General features: G+C 36.8%; 1 protein-coding gene across 1 annotated transcript in view; it reads left to right on the top strand.

Moving 5' to 3' along the window:
- The window catches only part of MRAS (muscle RAS oncogene homolog), a 437128-nt gene that overhangs the window by 180738 nt on the left and 231390 nt on the right, over nucleotides 1–25000 (top strand). Inside the window, exon 3 of the mRNA XM_044060717.1 lies at nucleotides 999–1204. Within this exon, the coding sequence (XP_043916652.1) occupies nucleotides 1012–1204 (193 nt within the window). The 5' untranslated portion in view covers nucleotides 999–1011. The remainder of the gene's footprint in view (nucleotides 1–998; nucleotides 1205–25000) is intronic.

Raw genomic sequence — 25000 nt, 5'->3', positions numbered from 1 at the left:
CTCACTCTGAGTAATTTTTAAAAATAAAGTTCATAGTAATGGGGAACATAACTCTTCTTGGGATTCTAAGCTGTTCCCACTAATAGGATCCGTAAATCTGGGTGAGATCCTAACCTGTTTCCATGTAGGATTTACTAACAATAGCATCCATAACTCATGTCGGCTTATAAACTGTGGCAACTATTAGGATGCCTAGGTCCATCTGGGATCCTAATATGAATTACATATTTACCCAGAATTCCTGCCTATTATTAAGGCTGTACATGTGAAGTACAAATAAGCAGTACTCCATAACTGAGTGTGGGTGTATCAGAATTTAGCCACGGTTGGTGTGGTTTGATCACGAGGGCAAAGCAATACCCACATACAGTAGTGGATTGTATCTATTATACAATGACATTATTTAAGAACGAAATCGGTTACCTTTCTTAAATGTCTTTGTATAACAGCACTTCAGTCTTCCTCCACATTGTCTTCTGTAGGCTTGCTTTTCCACACTCCTACAGTACATCAGTAAAGTGCAGGAGAAGCAACAGAGAAAAGAGAATCTCCGTTGCTGTTTTTTACCGTTAAAAAAAATCAAAGTTTTAATAGTGAGAACATAGAAATACAAGCAAAATCAGGTATGTTTCTGTTTGTTTAGTTTTGCTGAACATACCTGATTTATTCATATTTTGTTCTGTCATCTAACCATTTACAATAGAAAGTCTGTCCACTCAGTGGTACTTCAGCAGATGGACTTTTTCTGTTGGTGTATGCTTAACTTACAGTGGGCACGCTAGTTGGGCTGTCCAATCAGCTTGCAAGTTTTGGAATACTAATGATCTTTTATTGTATAACTGTGCTATGTTTTTATCAAACTTTGTTGGAGTTCATTAGAGTTTGTGATACTCATTGTCTTAGTTTGCCTCTTGTCAGACTAGGCTTTGTGCAGCTGTGCCTCTTTAAAAATCAGGTTTAATGTATGTACTTAGTTTGTACCTTTTTATCTTTGAAAGGTTTGCTGGCAGTATGGCCACTAGTGCAGTTCCCAGCGAGAACCTCCCCACGTACAAACTGGTTGTTGTCGGAGATGGAGGTGTTGGGAAGAGCGCACTCACCATTCAGTTTTTCCAGAAGATTTTTGTGCCAGACTATGATCCAACAATTGAAGATTCCTACCTGAAGCACACGGAAATAGATGGGCAATGGGCCATACTTGATGGTGAGTAGAAGTAAAGCTAAACATTAAAGGAAGGAGTGTTTCTTCCATCATTTTTTTTCTTGCAACATGCTTTTAGAACTGTAGTTCACTAATATTGGGTTGGACATGAAGATGATATTTGCTTAGATGCTGATTCTGATTGTTTTGATATAATTTGGTATCTGAGTAATAATCTGTAGCATGGTAATTTGTTTTGATATAATCTGGTATCTGATGAGTAATAATCTGTAGAACAGTAATTTGTTTTGATATAATCTGGTATCTGATGAGTAATAATCTGTAGAACAGTAATTTGTTTTGATATAATCTGGTATCTGATGAGTAATAATCTGTAGAACAGTAATTTGTTTTGATATAATCTGGTATCTGACGAGTAATAATCTGTAGAACAGTCATTTTTAGTAGCTGGTTTCTCTTGGAAGAAAAAATCACTTATGTTGATGGGTAGACAGAAATTTACCCTGGGAAAAGGCCTGTTTGTTTTGAGAGGTGGGCACGATTAAACATTCTTGCTGCCGTGTACAAGTACTCACGTGTCTTCTTAAAGGTGTGTATGGTTAGACCTCTTGGGATCCTTGTCATTACTTGTCTAGTATTGTTCATATGTATAGATTTTGACTGATGACTACCTTAAAGATCCGGGGTTACATTATAATTGTTGTTGTGTGTCTCATGAAGGCATGTCAGTGTAAAAAAAGAGACAAGTTTCTGATTCACTGCATTGTATCTTGTGTATTCTTAATTGTTTGACCTTGGTGGATGTTCCAAAGGCAATAATTTGTTCTGATTTTATTTTAATTCTTCTCACTGATGATTTCACCTCATTAAAAGCAGACGAGCGTGCCAGCTTCAAGTTTCTCCTCTCCTTGTTTCTGTTCTCCTTGTTCTGCATTTGTGGTTTGATGTGTTGCCTTTTAGTAACAGTGTTTTGGTTGTGTACCAAATGTATTGCAATGTGTGTTATGTGATGTTATAGTACTGTGTTTTACAGTAACATTATGTTACTAATAGTAAGTTGTGCTGTCACTTCTGTCATGACACCTCTCCCCTGACACCTCTCAAAATCAAAACATTTGCACAATTCAAGATAAACCTAGATAACTATTCAAGATCCCCCTGCCCCACATAGAGTACCTTGTACTGCCCGCTTTTGAGACTACTATTGTTGGAACTTTTGAATATGGATAATTGCCTAGGTTTGCAATGGTCCGCATACCAGTTGCTTAGTATTTAGCAGTGAACCTACATTTTATAGTGACAGTATTGTTTGGGTTGTCAAGGTACTATGTTTTACAATAATGAATTTATAAAAAGTGACAGTGTCACCTGAGTTGCCTTGGTATTCTGTTTTATAATATGTTGTATTTTTATAGTAACTGCTGTTTGGGTGGTCTTCTTACTATGTTTTTCAGTTAACAGTGTTTACTGGGTTGTTGCAATACTGTGTTTTTACAGTTATAGTGCTGCTTGGTTTGTTCTGGTACTCATTTTACATTAATGGTGTTGCTTTGATTGTTGTGGCAATGCATTTTTACAGTAACTGTGTTGCTTGGGTTGTGGTACTGCATTTTTACAGTAACTATATTGCATGGGTTGTGGTACTGCATTTTTACAGTAACTATATTGCTTGGGTTGTGGTACTGCATTTTTACAGTAACTATATTGCTTGGGTTGTGGTACAGCATTTTTTACAGTAACTGTGTTGCTTGGGTTGTGGTACTGCATTTTTTACAGTAACTATGTTGCTTGGATTGTGGTACTGCATTTTTTACAGTAACTGTGTTGCTTGGATTGTGGTACTGCATTTTTTACAGTAACTGTGTTGCTTGGATTGTGGTACTGCATTTTTTACAGTAACTGTGTTGCTTGGGTTGTGGTACTGCATTTTTTACAGTAACTGTGTTGCTTGGATTGTGGTATTGCATTTTTTACAGTAACTGTGTTGCTTGGGTTGTGGTACTACAGTTTATGGTAATGATGCAGACTGAGTTTTCTTGGTAGTGTATTTTCCAGTAATATTGGGTTTGTTTTGTATCGGGCGGCCACGGTGGTGCAGTGGTTAGCATTGCTGCCTCACAGCAAGAGGTTCTCCGGTTTGATCCTCAGCTGTCTGCATGTCCTCCTGTGGTCGCGGGTTTCCTCATCCCAAAGATATGCTGCAGGTGGATTGGACACTCTAAATTGGCCCTAGGTGTGTGTGTGAGTGTGCCTTCTGTAGGTGATCCGAAAAGGCCGAAAGAAGAAGAAGATTGGGTTTGTTTTGTATCAGTGTACAGTTAGATGGTACTACATTTTATGTGCACAAAAGCTTTCCCCTCATTAATTATGCTCATTAATCATTTGCTGTGATATATTGCTGAATTCTACTGGTTTGGTGGATAATGGAATGGGTTTTTGTTACTTTAGAGCAATTTTAAGTGTCTTGACAATGGACAGGTGAGTTGATGGCATAGGACTGTAGCCTGTATACATGGTTTCAAGTTTCTTTTGCTGTCCACTGTTACTTTTATCTTGGGTCCCAGGATTATTACAGGTCAGCTCATTGACTTTTGTCTCCCGACTCATCTGCTGCTGCTTTATAGTTTTGTCTGTCCTTTGATGTGCTTTTTATCATTTATTGTTTCTGTACAGATATTGTTACTGTGGTCAGTGCTTTGTTTTGTGGTTGGCGCTTCTGCTGGACGTTTGGCCCTGCATTTGTTTAGCTTGTCAGGCTGGTAATATGGCCGCCCCTACGTGTCTGTATTCATTCATTGTACTGCTTCTTAGTTACTCGTAAAAAAACCCAAGTAAAAATTGTGCTTCATATCTCTCCCAAACATCAGGTTTCTCAATTTCATTATTGCTCTGGTCTGGTGGTTAGGGGTACAGGCTTAAGATTTTTAGATGAATGCTATGTTTTATACCTGAAACAGCACTTTATATAAAAGTTTGTATATTTTTTATTTTAATAAAGTAGTTTGTTTTGCACAGTTTTATATTTTATTTGTCTGAGTTTGTCTGCTAGAGTTACTTATCTTTCTGAGACTTCCCTGTACCGCAGCCTCAGAGAAGTAGAATGCAGTGACCTCGTGGCCACTGAATATACTTACTAGGCCCAGCAGACGTATACTTCATTTTTCAGATACGTTTAGATTACATTTTGTAACCAGGTAATCTCACTGCGTTTGTCTTCTTAGAGCAAACCTGGAGTGAGTCGCCAGGCAAAGGTGCAGCACAGCAGAGACGATTGTTATATTCATTTAAATTGTACAAGTCTGTGAACGTGCATTGAGGGAAGAGGGGTTAAGTAGATGCATTCAGACGGTGTTGCTTCAATGACAACTTGATAATGTTATAATTGTGCAGACAAGATCTGGGTTATAGTACAGCGTACTGGCGACAACTGAACCACACAAGCAACATATCAACACGTGTTACTCACTACACTGACTAATACCTTTTGAAGTAACTAAATAACTTTCATTGTACTTATTAGTTTTGCAGTCCTGACATTTGGAATTCCTGCCTTCTAGGGAGTGCAAAGGCCATTGCGCCTTTCTTCAAGAGTCTCTTGACTCTTGGGCACTCTGAATAATATGATCAGTTGTGAGACCGCCATAACTCTTATGTGTAGAAATTCCACATTAATGCAGTTACTGGTGATTTTTTGCTCATAATTTTATTTGTGCTAACACAAGTGCCTCTTATCAGGAGCACTGTTTAAATGAATTGGCCAGAGTTATACTGCAGGCAAATGGAGGCTGTGTGGTTAAACTCAGAACTACAAAGTGAAGAGTTTAACAAGTTTTAGCTTTACACACCAAGAAAGAAAAACCAAATCGTCCAACGAACAACAGCTGTAGAAAGCAAACATTCAACTTCAAGTTTAAATGGTGTAAATCATGTGGTCGCTTCTGTTGGAATAATTCATCCACTTAGTAAAATCAGCACACCTTTTATTGAAAAGTAACTGTGAAGCGAACCCAACTGTTAAAAGCAAATAAAACACAAAATTCCTGTTAAGCGCTTTTCGTCTTCACAGTGTGAAGACTTCTTCAGATTAATTGCTTTCTCCTACAATTCTAAATATAACTTCCTGTGACATCACTTGATTTACTTAATTAGTCATAATGCAATTGCACTCTGTAGTCACTTGCTGGTCTCTTTCTAATGCCTATTTGTTGTTCTCCGTTCCTATTCAAATACACTGTGCACCATGTTCACATACCATACATAAGTGTAAAAACAAAAAGTGAACACAAAAACACAGCTTCGTTCTGTAGGAGCAGACTCAACTATTGGTAAAAATAATAGAATTCCTGTTAAATATATATACAGTTCATACATACCTCCACATTTCATGTTGTAACAACTCTAATTACGTATTAGTTACACTGTTTTAGGTCCAATACAAGTCCGATGTTAATGTCGGTACCTTCAAGCTATTCATTGATATTTTTGTTATTTAAGTAACTAAAATAGAATACATAACATTGTTAAGTCGTATGTTTGCCATCGTAAACATCTGTGCTGTTCCCGCTTATTAAATACGTTGGTTCCTATCTACGTAAGCGGGACCTGTCTTAACTATATTAACTGTGTATACTAATACATATACCACAACCACAGAGTCGGTTATTGCTATCATACAATGGCATTATTTAAGAAAAAATACTTACTTTTCTTAAATAATGCCTTTGTATAATGACACCATACTGTCCTTTCACGGCTGGTGGTATCTTGCTGCCTTGTTTTGATGTATTGTGCATGTGTATGGGACTTGCGTTCCCACGCATACTCAGTACATCAATACTTTGAAGAGGGAGCAACAGAGAAAAGAAAGTCTCCATTGCTCCGTTTTTTTTTTTTTTTTTTTTAATTAAAAAAAAAAGTTTGGGCTACTTTAAGGGTAGAGGAGAGACAGAATGGAGGAAATGCAAAGAAAATCAGGCATCTGTCTAGTTTTAAATAACGCACCTGATTTTCTTTGCGTTTCCTCCATGCGGCCTCTCTGGGATGTCCGGAGTCCAGACTTTACAGTTTTTTTAGTTTTTATTGAAAAAAATAAAAGTTATAGAATATACAAACAGAAAGAACTCCGGGTGACCGGACCTTTTTCCATTGGTATATTCTGGGATTTACAACGGGCAAGCTGGTTGGACTGGCCAATCAGTGTGTACGTTTTGGAATATTAATGGCCAGTCACTGTATAATGTTCATTTACACCATGCCTTCAGTAAACTACATGCAATTATCATGGGCTCGATTCCAAAGCTCTCAGTGTAAGCGGCTTACTCCAGAGTAACCCTGCCTTACAGCTGGGCCTTAGACTGGACTAAATCACTTATACGTTGAGCAAATCTTTTGGAATCTGGCCCCATGAATCCCAAACTGTCATTCTCCAAACATTCCACTTGTCAGAAGGTCACCTTTGTAACTTCCACTTGAACACTCTGTATAACAGACCTGTGTCTACATCATGTCTTTTTAACTTTAACTTTGTACTAGATTCACATAGTAGAACTGTAATGACTCCTTGTTTGTTGAAAAGATCAGGATCTGCTTCAATCTGTTACAGCACCACAGCTGCCTTTTTCCCTTGTGTGTGTGTGTGTGTGTGTGTGTGTGTGTGTGTGTGTGTGTGTGTGTGTGTGTGTGGTGTGCAATCTCTCATTTGCCAAACAAGCAGGTTGAATAGTCCAAGTAGAGCTTTTTCAATCTTGACCAGAGAATGCCTAGAATCAGCAAGTAAGAACAAACGCATTTATGACCGTATCTGATGTAGACCAGGGTATGAAACTCCTGGAGTAGAGCCGGTGGACATTTAACTAAAAAAAGAGGAAATTAATGAAAATATACATATTCTATATATACTGTTACACCTTGCATATAAAAAAGGAAGTGTAAGTTAATTTAATAATGTTATATCTGATGAGATCTTGAATTGAAAAGAGACAGAATGTTATATCTGATGAGATCTTGAAGTGAAAAGAGACAGAATGTTATATCTGATGAGATCTTGAATTGAAAAGAGACAGAATATGACTGCCTTAATTTTAAGTATAAATTTAATACTGTAAAGATGTCTGGCATCTGTATAAAGCCTATGTCCATCAGTGCTCTGCTGTTTGGTAAAATATGGCACTGGCATACAGCTTGTGGTTCAAACCTAAAGCCTAGGTAAGTCAGTGGGCTGATATTTGGTAAAACATGGCACTAGTGTACAGCATGTGGGACAAACCTAAACCCTAAGTACATTAGTGCCCTGATATTTGGTAAAATATGGTCTTGGTTTACAGCTTGTAACAAAAACTTAAAGCCTAGGTACGTCAGTAAACTGATATTTGGTAAATGATAGCACTGGCAGATAACTTGTAGAAAAAACCTAAAGCCTAGGTACGTCAGTGTGCTAATATCTGGTAAACAATGGTGCAGACATACGCTGGCATATAGTTGGTGTACCAATCCTAAATGTAGACCACTCAGTTCTCTGATATTTGGAAAACGATGGCATTGGCATACAACTCATAGCTATACTAGAAGGACTTTTACAAGAACTGTCTGTAAGTAGAATTGTCGTAAAATAATATGCTGGATCCCTGTTGTGACATTTTGAAAGCAATCTAGCATCACCTTTTACTATACATGTTCTTCTGCTAATAAAATGTTTTTTTTTCCAAACTAAATTATGCCTTCTGTTTTTTTATTTTACCTCAGAATTTTATACAGTTCATCAGTGTTTGTGGCAGAAGAAATTCTTATCACTCAGAAAAGTTGCAGCTTAAAACACATGCATGTAATATCAATTGACTTTGTTTATGCATTCTCTAATTGTATGTTTATTTCAGACTCTCTAAGTGTTGCCTAGAATTACTAAAATGCATGTAATAGAGGCAGTGAAATGTATATTTTTAAAAATTATATTTTAGCTGGGAACACTGCACTAGACCCTTGCCAGTTATTCTGTTTTAAAATGAGAAATCATAAAGGTTTGTTTTTAAACCGAACATTTATACTTTGGTCCCCTTCCGAACTTACCAATGTATAGAAGACCTGGTAAGTGTAAGGTGGAGTTTGGACATGGCATACTATAGTTATGTACATATGTGCTGTGGTATTAACTTAGCACAGTTGCAGAAAGCTAAAAAACTAAATGTCAGTGTCCTTCAGTACAATTTATTTTCCTTGGTTGTTCCTCATTATGTGGCCCTCTAAAAAGATGCTTTTCAGAAAACTTTTTTTTCTGTTTTAGTTATACACCCCTCCCTAGCAATAGAGTCAGGCAGAGGTTTTTCAAGAAATAAATTTCCTGGCTTGGTACTGGATTTTTCTTGGATTGTGGGGGTTGTAATTTGCATTAATTCCTAGTCTACATTCAGTGCTTTGTTCCACTGACGTATCGGAGGCGTTAAATATGAAAGGCAATTGTAGATACACAAGATTGCTTTGGTGTAGGTGACAAAAGAGCATTAATAGGCTTAACCAGAGAAACTTGCTGTAGCTGCAAAAGAAGAGATTATGAATTTTCTGTTTCATCACTGCACCCGATGTCAAACTTAATTTCTTCACCACCTCCTCCAATAAATTTATCAGTTGTGTTCACGCCTTCAGTGAAATGGTTGTGGTGGTTTTCCTACACAGAAGATATAAGACAGTTTTGGCAGTTTCCCCAGAAACTTGAATATTTTCTATCATGTGTTAGGAGAGTGAAGTGCATAATAAAATTCCTAAAAGGGGAGAAATGGCCCAGAGGGAAAACAGATGGAAGAAAAGAGGTGTTTGTTCATCACAATATTGAAGCTTCCCTTTTGTTTAGAAGACTGACTTGTACATTTTCTGGTAGTGACCATGCCAGTACAACTGCAATGGCAATATTTTTTTCAAATATATGATTAGGCACATTAATAACAGTTTTATTTAAACATAAGCTTTTGCTTTATGGTTGCTGTCCAGTTTCAGCCATGTACATTTTTTGTGTTACTGTTATATTTTAATGTCATTGTCCATTACTATGGATTTAGTCACATTTACATAGGAATTTCCACCTTCTCTTATTTTATTTTTTTAATTGTATTATTTTTGGTGGGGAATTCTGAAAAAAAAAGGATCATACTGTCCTTTAACTTTCTACGTTTCATCAGTCATATGATGTTACTTAGCCTATAAATGGCAATGATATATTTTAATTTTAAGATATGTACTGAAAAAAATTCTTTGATGCATTGAAATTGGTCTACAGTTTAAAACTTATGGATTAAATTGCATTTAATTCATGAGTGCTGACACTGGATTTACTGTTTTCGTTCTTTGGACTTGTACAGTTTTTGAGGATATGTGCATTGCTTTGTGTGCTGGCAGGTGAGTATACAATGCCCCATCTAGTATGCCTATAATTTATTAGAAAAGTTGCAGGTCCTATTCATGTCATACTTCCCTAATAAGTAGGATTTCTTTACTTTTGTCGTGAGCATTCTCTGATTCATTCAAATTTTTATCCTGCTTCCTCATCAGGAAAGTAGTTTCCACTGTCCACCACTCTCTCTGTGAATTGATACTACTTTGGATCTCAGTGAGATACTCCCTTTCCTTGTATGTTGTAACTGTGACCTTAGTGTAAGTCTGTTAATGTGGTACAGACCTCTGTATATTCTGATGCGGTACTTAGTTTGTTTCTGCCTTTTCTTAAGAATATACATCAAGATCCATCAGTGTCTCTTGTAATAAGATGTGTAGGTGTTGAAGATTTTCACTTAATTGGAGGATGTTTATGGAGCCATTATCACAGACTGCAGCTCAGCATAACGTAGAGCAGTCCGTGATGAACTTCATGTCCTCCCACCCACCCTTAACACTCTTATCTTGTAACAGTATGTGAAGGACTAACAAAACCTGTGTTGTGCATCCTTTCCCAACTACGTTGGCAGATCCTGGAACAAACTTCCTGATGGCAGTTCACTCTAACAAGTCACTCTGTATGAATACGAAATAAAATTGCAATCACATTTATCCTGGAACACCAAGTGTACATTAACTTCTCATGGTAACACTCCCAGATATTTTTCTTCATCTGCGTCCATACTGCTTCTGTCTCCATGGCCAAAGTCCCACCTACATTCACCAGTCTCTAGTGTTAACTTCTTCCCTGATAGTTTTGCTTTCACCTAAGCTTAGGTTCCTTCCTTCTCGGGATGCTTTTGCTCCTTTACCCAGCAAACAATCCTTCTTTCTTTGTCAGTATCTTTGTTGTATATTCAACCAGCAAATAATGTTTCTTTTAAGCTGATTTCTTTTTACCTGTGTGAACTCTCGCTGTAAATAACTACTGTCAGAATGTATGCTATTGCAGGCTGTGACAAAAGGAGGTAATGCCAGCACAGCTAACTGGAATTTTGTAAATAATTATGTCATTTTTGAATATCAACACAATTTATATAAGATGCTTGTGTTACAAATATATTAGAACTGTATGCCATGTGTATATCAAACTTATTTGTATAGATGTTTGTGTTGAAAAGGTACTTGTAAGGTGCTTATGCTTGAAATGCATACACAGTGTGCTCTACTGGAAAGAATATAAATGTACATGCACTATTGTAACTGTTTAAATGTATATGTTTTAACACTGGAAACTGGAATACAGGAAGTTAACCTCAGTGCAGCAAACTTTAACTATCTGAAATTAAATTGCTTTATAGGCTAGGCCATAAAGATGCTGTCTTACATGCTTCAGTGCAGCCAGAGACACACAGTCTGTACTAGGATACTTCCTGTATTGTCTTTGGGGTGAACTAACTGCTACTCTGGAAGCACGAAGGAATGCAGTTGTTTTATGACTTCCAGCACCTGCCAAAGATCTGAGCAAAAGCCCTTGTCTGTGTATTTTGTGTATTTTACAGGTAGATGCTAAATATAAATACTGCCAGTAATGGGTGTTTGCATGAGAACTAGAAGTCAGATGACCAGAAATTATGTAATTCTGCAACATTCTGCAAGCTATCCTAACAGTAATATTTTAATATTATTTTGAGAAATCTCTTGGTGAGACAGAGCATTCTGTATTCTCTCTTGGACCTGACAACAATAAGAACCAATCACCATATCATCTGCCTTGCTCTATTTGTAAGTTATTAGGGTATAGTAATTCTCTTAGTTATAGTCAGGAATGTAGTGAAGCTTAGTTTAGATATATTTTTTCTTTATTTGTTTGAGACTGTCCATCAATGTTGTTTTAAATATTTCCTGTGATTTTGAACCCTGAAGTCACTGTGAATATATACTTTATATTTCCTTGTTCTTTTATTGTTTTTGTTGAATTTATTTAAGCCTTTCATTATGGCTGATCTTTGTAGCGATATTTAAGTTTTGAGAGTACTTGCATGTTTATTTAATGACACTGTGTGGGTCACTCCTAATAGCCTTGCTCTTGGTGAAACTACCATTTGTATTAATATTAATTTCACTCAGTATATTGGCTACCCTTGGGAGAGCCTTCAGGCAGCTGGGCGGGGTTCTGGTGGCAGTGAAAACTACCTTATATTCTGGGGAAGAGGGGGCATAGCTAGTAAACCTGTGCCAGCCTTTCCCAGGTGTGTGTCTGTGGGTGTGTGTGCAAATCAAATCTCCAAGAGTGTGTGTGTCAGCTACTTTGGCAGGGACAATGAACCACTGGTTGGACAGAGAGAGTATTGGAGGACTTGTTTTGGAAACTTGGCTAAGGACTCAACACTATAGCTGTACCAGTGGGGAGTCCTACTGGGGATCTGGAGAAAAAGAGGAACCATCCCCCGGACTGACTGTGGTCTCTGTGTGTTCTTAAGGGAAATTGCACTTGATGCAGAGAGCTGCATCTGGAAATAGTGTGTGTACCAGTTATCCTCCCAATAAACGTCCTCCCATGGGTGCCAGTGCTGAGGACTGAGGCTCCTTGATTACTGGCCCAGAGGTGGGATATCCATGTCACATATTAGTTGGCAGTGGTGGGTCGTCACACAGGCTACTCCTTGTACTTGTCCTGCCAGTAACTTTACTTACCTTGTCTGTATTGTTATTTAATCTCATGCTTGTCATAATGCACTTTTATCTTGCACTATTTAACTAGTATGCAAGTATTGTTATCTCTTGGGTGTCTTCTTGCAATTCCTACACATCTTAATGTGTTTGTTTTGTTTATTCTTTTGTGTATCTAAAGTAAGGCAACTGTAGCACACCTTAATGTGTTTGTACTAATTCTTTTGTTGTGTTATTTTAATTTAACTGTTTTGCACCGTAATGTATATTTGGATATTTTCTCCCCAGGCCTCCAATTAAAATGTGCCTCAACCTGGTTAGACAATCCTGTCATCAAAACATAAATGAAAGGCAGCATTGATATTGCAGGGTTCTGGGGTGTTTTTTTCATGTAATCCTTATCTACATGTGTAAATAAACCTGGGTATTAGGAGCATTAATGTAAGAATGGTAGCCCACTACAAATGACAGACGCCTCATACTCAGGCCTTACCTGTTATTGCTATAAGATAATGGCTTTTCTAGAAACTCTAATCACCTGTTGGAAATCGGGGAGTGCCAAAACTTGCCAGTAATCACGAGCTGTACTGGGAATAATGGGAGAGGAACAAATCAGCCAGTAGGGCTGGGGGGAGGTGAATGTCAAGCTTACAGGGGCAAAATATATCTCTGAGCTAATGCAGAACTAGCTAGTTATTTGGTACTCTTCATAAGGTGACCTGCCAAGATGCTATACAGAGCATTTTAGTTAAACTACATTAAACCAGAAGTCTGAAGATGGACCTTTGATAAGTGATAAAGGCTTTGAATGTTGGACTTAGAACATGCATTCTGTGTTAGCACCATGCATGTATACAATCAAAACCAGTTACGGAAACAGCTAACGCAAGACCACAGCATATGCATGTTTTGACAGTGAGTAGCAAAAGGAATATTCTAGATACTTTTGGATTACTTTTAGTAGGAAAGGGTCTGCATTATTTTTCTTCATTGTAAGACTCTGATACTACAGTTTCAGTCAGAAGGAAAATGATGTTTTTGGTTTGATTTTAATTATTGGCTTGTCATGTTGATTGAGGTTCATTTTCGCTAAAAGGGTATGAAGAAAACTCCTCAAAATGCATGGCAGTTGTGAATTTCTAAATTTATAAAAGAGATGGTCAGTTTGTCCTGATAAGTCATTTTGCATGTTTGTTTGTGGGGGTTGATCCTGAGATACCCTATAATAATTTCAGAACAAAATAAAATGGCATGTAGCTCAAACCTAAATTGGTTTGGAATTGCATATCATAGCCATAAGGAAGGGAGCATTTTGGTTTATTTATTTTAATTTAATCGGGCAGAGTTGTGATTCAGTTACACTGGCTACACTTTGAGTCCTTTTTTGACATTTAAAAAGAAAAAAAATAAAACATAAGTCAGACTTGAACTACTGTGTCAGAAGCAATTCTACCTCTGTATACTGTGTGAACATTATTTAAAATGGGAACATATTAGGAGTAGAGTGGCTGATGATACAATTTTAATGGGGTAGTTGTATTTGAGTGCTCTTAACATTAGACGTTACTCAGAAAAGTTCCTGGTAGCTTATCTTTGGTTGAGCTACCTTTTACAGTATGTAAGAGATAAGTTCTTTTTCTGGATGGTGAAATTTGCTTTACTTTGTACTGCTGTTCACAGAGATGTGTTAGCAACCAGTCTGTGACAACAGTATTCTCTTTATGAATATTTCTTTCCACTAGCCATCAGATTACAACCTCAAACCTTGTTCATTTTGCACCCTCATTACAAACTAAACTGCAATGCACTAATTATTGCTTTTCTGTACCAAGTCCTAGAATCTGTAAATCCATACCATCCTGACTTTGAATTTTGGTTAAGAGGATGTGTTTCTATTTCCAGCTAAAAATGCACCTCCTGAAAATGGTAAAGTAGCAGTTAAATATCTCATTACCTAACCTTGTCAAGCCTCTAATGTCTTACTTAAATAGTATGTTCCCTATTCCCACTGAAATTAAAATTCTTGTTATACTGCTAAAGCATTTCAAATTCTAGGTTTTTATTGTAAGCGTTCTCAGCCACCTATACAACTCTCTCAGAAGAATATGAATTTTTATACAACTGTATATAACCGTGCAATGCATGTTTTATAAACCTTTATGTCTGCATGACCACAGAAATTGCATATATGTATATTTATTTCTGTTTATTTAATTCTAACATATTCTCACCATTTGTGTATATATAGTTTAAGTCTTGAAGTATATCTGTGTAATTTGTAGACTTTAATGCTTTTCTGAGCTGAGACTTTAATTGGTCGTTAGTGTTTTACCCAATTAAATAAATATTATATTAGGCTCTCAAACAGGAGTGAACTATTGTATATTGCTTGTTTGTCTCTCCACATGTTGGAATAATGTGAATAAAAAAAGTGTCCAAGCATGATCTCCTTGTACTTTTTCATCACTGGAAAACAGTGTTCACACCACCGTTGCAGTTACTATGAACCAGGATTTAATGAATGAAAACTGAGGGCATTCCGTGATCTTATTCAATCCAAAGGCCACTGAGAGTTGCAAAATAGAACCAGTGAAACTAGAATGGGTAGTTGTACTGCCCCTGTTGCTACTGAAATGGATTAGCTGATAAAAAAATTAAATAACTTTTATATTATGTGACTGCATATGTTGTTTTTGAGCTAAATTACTGTAGTTATAGCCAGAAATTTATCAGACATGCTATGGGGAAGTGGTTTTGTCCTTGACTGCAGACTTGAAAACAACTATGAAAAGTTTCAGAAAAGTCGTACTTAGAAACAAACCGCTTTAATAACTTTTAAATGCACTTTTTTTACACATGTTTTTCGTCTTACTATATAGTAAAACTTCTTCAGAAAAAACAACAGTTCATTATAGGTGACCCTTATATAAATGCAATTCAAATTTTGGCGCCAAACCACGCACCAAATCATGTTGAAATTTAAAGTTATATTCACCTCCATTGCATTTCAAAAAATACGTTAATATAATACGTTAAATAAAATGAAATGAAATGAAATACATCATAAAGACTGGGATTGACTCATAAAAAATGCTATTAAAAATTATTCAGCATAAATAAATACATTTTATAAATACATTTTAAACATGTGCACTACTGGAGAAACCTTGAACATCTCTTAATAAGGGAAAAAACGGAGTAACAACCTTAATTATACTTGAATACCTCATGTTCAATATTCAAAAATACATATATGTAGTAAAAATATATGTATGCAAAAATGTATATGTGTATATGTTTTATCAAAAACTTGAACACCAATGCTTTTATAATGGTGTAGCAGTTTTCCGAACTGTTAGTGTATTCTGTGTAAAGGTGACAGATGCCCGGAATATTATTCAAATATCACGACAGCTAAAATATATAAATAAACATGCCCATGAAAAGTATTACTTTTTCATGGATTCATTAATTTAAAAACTACAAGTGAATTATTTATGTCGATCGCTGTTTTTAATTTATAATGAAATATTTTTTTATATAATAATAAGCCTCTAGTTTCAACTAACTTACAAATTATATATTTAATGACAGGAGTCCAGCGATTTCTTCTCATATTTTTAAAAACACTAAATATGCAAACGTTTACAAAGTGGAAGTGATCATACTAATAATAAAATAATATCCTCCTGAAAGAATTTATGTTTACATTTAGGTTGCATTTATTATCTATATTTAAAAAATTAAAAATCCATTTCCCATATACGGGAGACCTTTCTTATGTATAAATCCAAATATATCCAAAATAATATACAATAGAAAGAAATATACAAATTCGCAAATATTTAATGGTGCGTATGATATATTGCTTATAAATTAAATATTTAAAATTATTAAATAAAACTAACCATATGTAAATCCTTAAATTTCAGTAATTCCATATATACTATTATAAACTATTTATTATGAAATATTTTTATATATGGTAAAGTATACATGAACTATATTTTACCTTTCCAAACTCTTCAATTTTAATAAACAACTGATGAAACATTTTTCATTAAGGCCTGGATATAAACATGCGTTAAGCCTTATTTGCCACAACAGTTCTGAAACAACTGTAGATTGTGATGTACCCATTTCTGTTAGGCGTATGTACCTCTGAGGATTTTTTTTCAGTTGTTTATCTTAAATAGCTCTTTCTCAAACATACTAACTCACCTTTTTAACATTTTTGTTTTTAAACTTTGACAGACTCTCTTTGCCACCTTCTAAGCGTTAAAATATTTCCTCATTTTCAACTATAGCCTTCCTTAAATGTCAATCATTTCTGTATTTCTGCCACAGTAAGATGCTGACGTTTTCTCCTGATCTGTTTTTTTTTTTTTTTTTTTTTTTAGTGATTTTCTTTTTGGTTATAACCAGATATTTGGATTAATTGTCCAATGCTAGTCCTGCAGTACAGCTCAAGGTGGGGTTCTGCACTCCTGAGTATGCCTTTCTTCAGATGAGCATTAAAGCAAGTCCCCATCTGTTTGAGCTAGTGGTAGCCCTATCAAAAAGAATAGGAGAAGTCCACCAGTGTCCTGGCTAAATTTCCCCTAGCAGTATAAATTCCACCTTGGGTTTCCCCTGAAAAGAGTCAGTTGGCATAGTGGGACAAATCCAGTCAACAAATTATAAATAACAAAAATAAGTAAACAACAACAAGAGACTGAAATGTCTGCTGTTATCTCACTCACTGCCCCTGCTGAAGTCTGTTCGCCTGCAGAGCTGCAAACATGGTTTAGTTGACAGTTCAAGTGTGAGCCATATGGGGCACTTTGCATGCAGGACTGCCCTCTACTAAAAGCTGAATGTTTTAGGTGAGATGTAATGTGCTAGGGTGTCACAAACTGATGCCCGGGTCATGCAAATCATGAAGGAGTGTGCAGCAACTGGCATGTAACCTCATTGATTTTTTTGCATAGTTTGGGGGACATGGGTGTTTGCAAAATTTACTTAGCAGTCTACTGTCTGTCCGCCCTCAAACTTTTCACTAGTGACTCTCAAGTGACTCAGTTACTGCTTGAGCATGTGAAACCAAATAGGAATTATCTGGAGAGGGGACTGTCACTTTTCAAAGCCTAATATGAAGGTAGTATGGTCGGCCAATTAGGAGCAAGTTCAAATGGAGTGTGGAAAAATATGTAAAAGACTGAAGCTTGAGGATAGTCAGGACTGAGAAGACAACGTCTGGCACCAGTCCTTTTTTTTGAGGGAAATGTGTTTGCTTGTTTTCTATATAATTTTAACATTTACCTTTTTCTGTATGCCTGCCTCCTTCATTAGTGTTTCATCCTGCATTTTCTAATGCCCTCTGTTACTTCATTGTGTTGTTAAGCTAATATTATCATTATTGGGAAAAGCATGACTCTCGTTCAGCTTGTATACAGGGGTAACATGGGAGAACTTGGTACACAACCTGTTGTGTGTAACATTCTAATGTGAGAAAGCTTAGTTGAACAGTATGGGGTCAAAACAACGTGATGAGGAACATTCAGTATAAAGGAAAAAGGGGGTGGAGAATTGACTGCTTTTGAAAGGGGTGCAAGAGTGAGGAGAGGATTTAACGTTTTAGTTTTTGGGGGGTTTTTTTTGGTCTGGTGTTTAGAGTTGACAAACATCTTGACTGAATGTAGAATTGCAATAATGTGACTTGATGCTCCATGGAGAAGCAGGTTGGTTGTAACAGTGTAAATAACAAGTGTATTACAATACAATGAACGAGTCAATGTGGTTTTTGGCAAGGAGCCACAGAGTGTGACAGAGCTCTCTTCATTGCATGCATCACAGTTCCTGTAAATCGGCAGATTTCCTGAGTGGTATGGTTGATATAAATAGCCAAAGAAGTTGTCTGTGATGCCCAGTTGTTTGTGTTTACTGATACAATATAGTACAAATTGACTAGACCATTGAGGGTAAACTGTGACTGTTTCATGATCCAGTAACTATACATTTTTTTAATTTAGTCATTAGTTGGTGGGAGGACAGTGCTCTTACTGATGATTATAATTACTGTAACTGGTATTATTGTAAGGTGCAGAATAGTGACTGAGTAAAATACTCCCAGGAGTGCATTAAAGGGCCTAATGTAAGTCACACAGTTTCTGCTAAAAATACCCAGCTCCCAGGGTACTGTATTTGATATTCAGCAATATATTGGCCACAATGAGGAAAGATCTCATTATCGGCCAGTTTGCATGTCCCTGAATTGCAGTTACTACCATGTCATTAAGTGCTGCTTGTGTAGGCACTGGCATCTCCCCCTCAGTCACTCTCTCGTACTCACAAGTACATATTCAAATGCACACACACACACACACACACACACACACACACACACACACACACACACACACACACACACACACACACAGTCCCCTTACCTTCCCCTGACTTGTCCGCTCTTCCCCTATCTGGTATCCCCCTGCCATTCTCCATCCTCATATTAGTTGAAGTGATATTAAGGCGCATTGTGGCTACTGCCACCTCAACTCCAGTAAATCCCATAATAGTTTACGTGCCATTATGGCACTATTGTAGCTTCCATTGTGTCTTTTGTCCACCCCTGATCCCCACACTGCTGTCAGTGCCATGTTGGCACATAAATGTAGATTGATCCATGGTATCTAGATGACCCCCCCCACTCCCAATCCATATACTGTTTGTTGGATGAACACTGTCTTTTGGCCTTATTCACAATCTAGATGTGGTATGGCCAACCATGCTAATCTACACAACCAAGCAATTCTTTAATCACTTGACAAGTAGATGCCTTCCTGGAGGTGGTTTCAGGGTAGAGGGCACATGGCTAATCAGCATATGCCTCTACTCCGGCCTGCATCATTAGCATTCAGCACAGCTGCAGAGTCAGCCCTGCAGGGTGTTGCACATTCCAACACACAGCACCATGTTAGAGCTGTTTCTGTATATGAATGATCCCCCACTGTGTCTTTACCTTTAAAAATTTGTGATGAGCTCAGGCTTTGGGTGGGACTATTTTAAGATTTGTAATGAGGGATAAATAATCAGTCTGATATAAAGTCCATTTTAAACTTTATTAAAATAAAATAAAAAAAATGAAAGTGGATTTTATATCGTGAACTGTTTTTAGTGTAGTGGCTTTTATTTTATGTACAGTGAAGGAGCAGAGAGCGGTGACATAAACAAAAGCCCTAGGGGATACGCATTTTGATGGTCCTAGAATCTGAGGGATATTCTGAAATGTGTACCAGTATGACATGTGGAAAGCCAAAGTAGTTTGTCTCCAATGTAATTTTGTATAGTAGGAGCTGATTTTGTACTGTTAGAAATTAGTTTAAGTTGCAAAAATACCTGGTAAACTACTATAAATCACAGCCTGTAACCTGCAAAGTATTCTAAGAATCCTAGCGAGTATTGCTAATGCAGACATCTGTTGAGTCTAATCATGTTTAACCCACAATGATCTAAGAACAAAATGGCGCTGGAGTTACCTACTGCAGTGACCTGCCATTGCTCTCAGTCACCCACAAGTATATTTCATAAATTTTGGTCTCTTCTTGACATATGAAGTGGGAAGCCTCATATATATATATGTAAATTTTTTTTTCTTCCCCCTTACTACTTGTGTGCTGTCAAATTTCACACTGGGGATAGAAGCCTTTTGGTGGTTCACAAATTTTGAAACTCAATGCATTTCTTTCATCAGCGGTTGTATACCCATGGAATATAGGTCTTCATTACTGTATGCCTTCACTAGGTGCTCTGATTTCCTGTTGCAAGCCAAAGATACTGGTTGGGTGGGTGAGACTGGTGATGCTTCAAAATGCTGTTACCTGGCTGCAGTTTGTGATAGTGTTTGTGTGCATGCTTTACAAAATGTCCATTCCGGATTACTTTCTCACTTTATGCCTGTTTGCCAGTGTATGTTCCAGGTCCCTTTGATCCAGGACTTGATGAAGTAGATACTGAAAACAGATGGTTGTCCTCTTTATGTTGATGCTAGGTATGTGCATATTTAGGGTTCCTTTCAGAAGATCAAATTTTTAGAAAGTCAAATGTCATTTGGTCAAGACCATATAATCGAATTTCCAAAATGTCAAAGCTTTTCTATTGGGATAGTGGTAGGGTGGGGGTCAGGGAACTTACCCTTTTCCCCACTGTAGTGCAGTCTCAGATTTGTTATATACAATATGCAGGGGGTGTGGGTTGTTTTTGTTATTTTGTCTTGTTTGACTTTTCAGAAAATAGATCGTATGGTCTCTACCATATGAAGTTCAACTTTCTGAAAAGTCGACATTCTGATATAGACCCGTATATTAAATGTTGGTTGTTATGCAATTTTGTGCACCTAAACTTTCACTTTTCTAGTTTGGGTAATATCTGAAAATTTGATGTTTGTATACCTACTTAGTTAGCAAAAAGAAATTGATTTGAAGCTTAGTAAGGCATTGTCTATATTTTTTCTACTGTCACGTATGTAAAATGAGTTCAGTTTTCTCTGATCTCCAGTTTACTTTTAAAACTATCATAAATGGTTTTATGTAGCAGAAACATTAGAATTTCTGAAACTGAATGCAGCCAGAAAGTTGTTTCCCTCCATGATGCTATTCAAGTAAGTTTTTCTATTAAAAAAATAATGATAAACTTACAGGTAAATGGGTATTGAGAAGGAATGAAATTATTCTTAAAGCAGATAGTCATTTACCTCTATCATTTACCTCTATAGTGTTCAACTAAACAGTTAATCTGTTAGCATGTTAATGATAAACTTCATTACTGGGTGTTGTGAAGGAGCAGAATTTATCTTAAGCAGAGCTTTAAAATCTGATATACATTATTGGACAAATGTAGTCATTGTAGTTGATACAGCATATCAGGGAATGCTCATTTGTAACATTCAAAAGTATTAGCCCTTTAAATGAGTATCTGCAATAGTTTTACAGTGATTATATAGAGGGTTATGATAAATGCCGCAGTGGTGGTGCTTGCGGTAGCGTTGTTGCCTCACAGTAAGACGCTGTCCGGTTCGATTCTCAGCTAGAGCATCTTCTGCGTGGAGACATGCGTGAATGGGCGTACCTTTGTTGAAGGTTGTGCGTCAGGGCTGGTAATTCGGCACGTAAAAATCAACAACCAGCCGTTAGCGGACCGGAGTTCCGCTGTGGCGACCCCTAACCGGGAAAAGCCGAAAGACACAACAACATATAGAGGGTTATGATCAGGTCTCCAATTATAACCAACAAAAAGGTGGATGCCAGAAAATTTTACCTTGAATGAAATGCACAGGCCAGTCTATAAATAATCTAACCAATCAGCTACCTAGTACAAGCCCGTCGTCATTTGTCCAAATATTTTTACCTACATATTAACATAGACTAAATAGGTATGTTCAAGTGCTGAATTTTATAGCATTTGGTGATTTAGTTTTATCTGCCCTCATTATCATTGATTTGTCTAACATGTCCGAATTTCACACAGTGTACTTGCTCGTCTGCACAATTGAATTCTTAAACGTAGATGTGCAACTGTAAATGTAGTTGTAAACAGGCTTGATATTTTAGGAATATTTTATAGATAATGTATAATCGTAATAATCATGTGCAATTAAACTTCATTTTTTTCTTTTATCAAATATCACATGACCATAATTATTTTTAGAACTCCAGCACCATATTGAGTTATTTGCCAAGTGTAATAGCGGTGACAAAATCAGTGTATTTTGATTCCTATCATCCCTGTTTCTCTGACTTCTTGACATCCAATTCTCCTTCCTTAAGTGTATGTCACATACTTCTCAGGTTTTGTTGTAAAGGTGTTTATGCTTCATTATGATTTTTTTATCCTTATGTTACACACTTGTGTAAAAGATTATTTCAGAATTTCAATGTGGGCTGTAGAAATATACACACTCCTATATCAGATGAATTGTGAGAAATTCTGCATATCTGATATGTATGAAATGTTAGTAGCCCCCATGTTGTTGTGTTTCTTTGCCTCTAGCCTGAGTTGGGGTAGAAAAGGGTCATTCTACTAGCTCACTCACCCCCTTATCATGCAAATAAATAAATAAATAAATGTGCTCCCTATTAACTTAAGCTATCAGAAGATAATTTTCTTGCTGGATATGGCTTTACTTTTAATTTCATTGCTGCCTGAAAGCCTTGAAATTATTTAAAAAGAAATAGCTGTTATATGTCATTGTGGTTGTCACTGTGGTTGTGGATATTGCATTGCAACTTTTGTCAAACCCTTTAATCTCGGGCAGGTGTTAACTTCATACAAGTGTCATGCTGTTAGCCAGTGATGTTCATGGGTTGCAAATGTACTTCTTCCGTACTATACATCTGCCCACAGCTGCATGTACAAGTCATCTGACTGCAGTACTGCCTTGGGAGGAACGCACAAGATTGCAGCCTTGGCCTTTTTTTTCATAGCGCAGACCGCAGAAGAAAATATCATGCATGTCAGAGTAATGAAGTATTAGCTTGTCATTGCCAGCTGTCTCTGCCTTTATCCAACACCACCCCCAACACCAGGCTCTACTCGGAATTCCACATCAGGCATTAAAAAGGTTTTTGCAGTTGCTTAGCAACCAGCAATCGCTGGATCACTTCAGTCTCTGCAAGTTGAAAGGAATAGTGGTAGAAAAAAATGACAAAAAAAATTGTAAGATTTATTCGTGATGATTAATGGTGTAACACAATGTTCCAGAGTACAGGGAGCAGGCTTTATTTCCATATACTGTATTCTGTCTCTGAAAAGATGTGTTGCAATGACTGGATAAAAAGTACATCTTAACCTACATGGCTAATTAGTTTAGATGGTTGCAGTATATCAGAATAACAACATGCAGCATTACAGCCTTATTAAAACTTTTTAACAAGGAATACGCAATCATATAAAATAACATTGGTTTTGATTCTACTTAAATGATTGTTAATGGCTGGGGCTGATTTAATCCAGTCATTACTTAATTTATTAACTACAACAGAATATTGTGTCTGTTAGAATTAATAGTGAGTCTTTTACTGTAATGTGCAACTTTTCTTATTCTTTAACTGTGGAAATAACCCTGCTGACTTTTCTAGAAAAGTGTTCGGACTGCAAGGTTTCTACAGACATGTCCTGTTTATCTAGGAATGCATTTAATTAATTACTCTTTGTTAACCTGGTGGGTGGACTGGTTGAGTCTCCCTTTTTAGATGTAGCCATGGGCATGCACAGCTTTAACACTATTACAAACTGTATAAGTTACAGGTTCAGGGTGTTGTCTCCACTTTTGTATAATGCTGTAATGAAACCTTCTGGCATTGCACAGTGCCACTTTATAAGGCCTTTGTCTTCGTAACTGTATCTTAAACTGTTCATTTTGCTGTATTTTTAGATTGTAAGTGGAAGTAGGGTCCTCATCTGTGATGATACGAATGTTAAATTTGTTTCTTGGTAACAGTACATTACCCTGTTTTTTCACCCACTGGTATGAAATCTACCATGAGCTGTTTTTACTTAATTTATCTATTCTTTAATGCAATCATTAATTTGTATTTCACTGGGGATTATGACTAATGTCATTGCCTTGCATGTAATGGGTCCTTTCGGGGAGCCTTGAAGGAAATAAAGGTCATGCTATTAAACTGGTGAATCCATGTAGTCACTGTGAAACAACAGAAGTGATCATAGTTTACGGATCATACAAAGCATAGTGCCATGCCTTGCAGTTTGTGTATACATGGTTTCATGGATATTGTCATGTACTTACAAAATTGAGTATTTTGTCAGGTAAGGTGGTGTGAAGCAGCCAGTTTATCTTTGTGTTTGCTGTGTTACGGCCAGCGGGTTTGTTTTAGTATTTGGAGTTGTACAAGGTTTGTGTGCGTGTGTGCTGATTTAGTGTGTGTGTGTTAGGTTTGTAGCTGTGTATAATAATGGCGCTGTGTTTTATTGTGCATTGGCAGTGATTTTCTTCCTTTAGGGTTTGTTCCGACCATGGAATTGGTTTGCATACGTTTTGGGAGCTGTAACCATTTGAAATGTTGGGACCTCCTAGATTGATTCCCGACATATTGAGACTGAATGGCCAAAAGAACTGACTTACATGTACTAAGTCAGAGATGCCATTTCTTGGAATATTCCCTTTTCTCCAAGGTATGGCAAGTTCAGAGTTGGTATATATAAGTTTGCTTCCAAAAGAAGTTTTAAGCAGAAGAGTGATTTTTATAGACTCCATCTTCTCTGGGTTTTCAGTCTTTTTTTTTCAGCTTTTTGGCATTCAGCATTTTGAGTTCTGAGATTTCAATAGGGAGCCTCTGAGAGGTGTTGAGGGCTTTGCTTGGTGCTATTCACAGGTATATTGAGTGTGCTTGGATAGGGCGATGTAATGTGTACTGAGCTCCTCCACTGTAGTTTTATGCATGGTTGAGGTTTTTCTCTCCTGAGGGCTTGACATTTGATATTAGTTGAAGCCAAGCTATAATATAATCCTATGTATAGCAACTGAACTACTGTGTAAGCACAAAGGCTTCTGTCCACTTGGTGCACCTCTGTGACTGTTGTGATGTACTTTAGTGCAACAGTTGTGGGCACAGTCTAGGTGTTTGAGTGTCATTAGTGTTTGCTGTGAGTTCATTTGCATATGATGTACTTAATCAGCTTTATCAAATATATAATTTCTACAGCCCTACTACTGGTTTGTCTGAGTTGTGCACTAGCATTTACCATGATTTTTCCCTGTGATCTACAATATACTTTACTAATTAGATTATCATTGTGAGTTTGAAAGCA

This window comes from Protopterus annectens, chromosome 2.part0 (assembly GCF_019279795.1).
Source record: "Protopterus annectens isolate FY-2018-M chromosome 2.part0, PAN1.0, whole genome shotgun sequence".
Lineage (NCBI taxonomy): Eukaryota > Metazoa > Chordata > Ceratodontiformes > Protopteridae > Protopterus > Protopterus annectens.
This window is presented reverse-complemented; position numbering and strand designations above follow the sequence as displayed.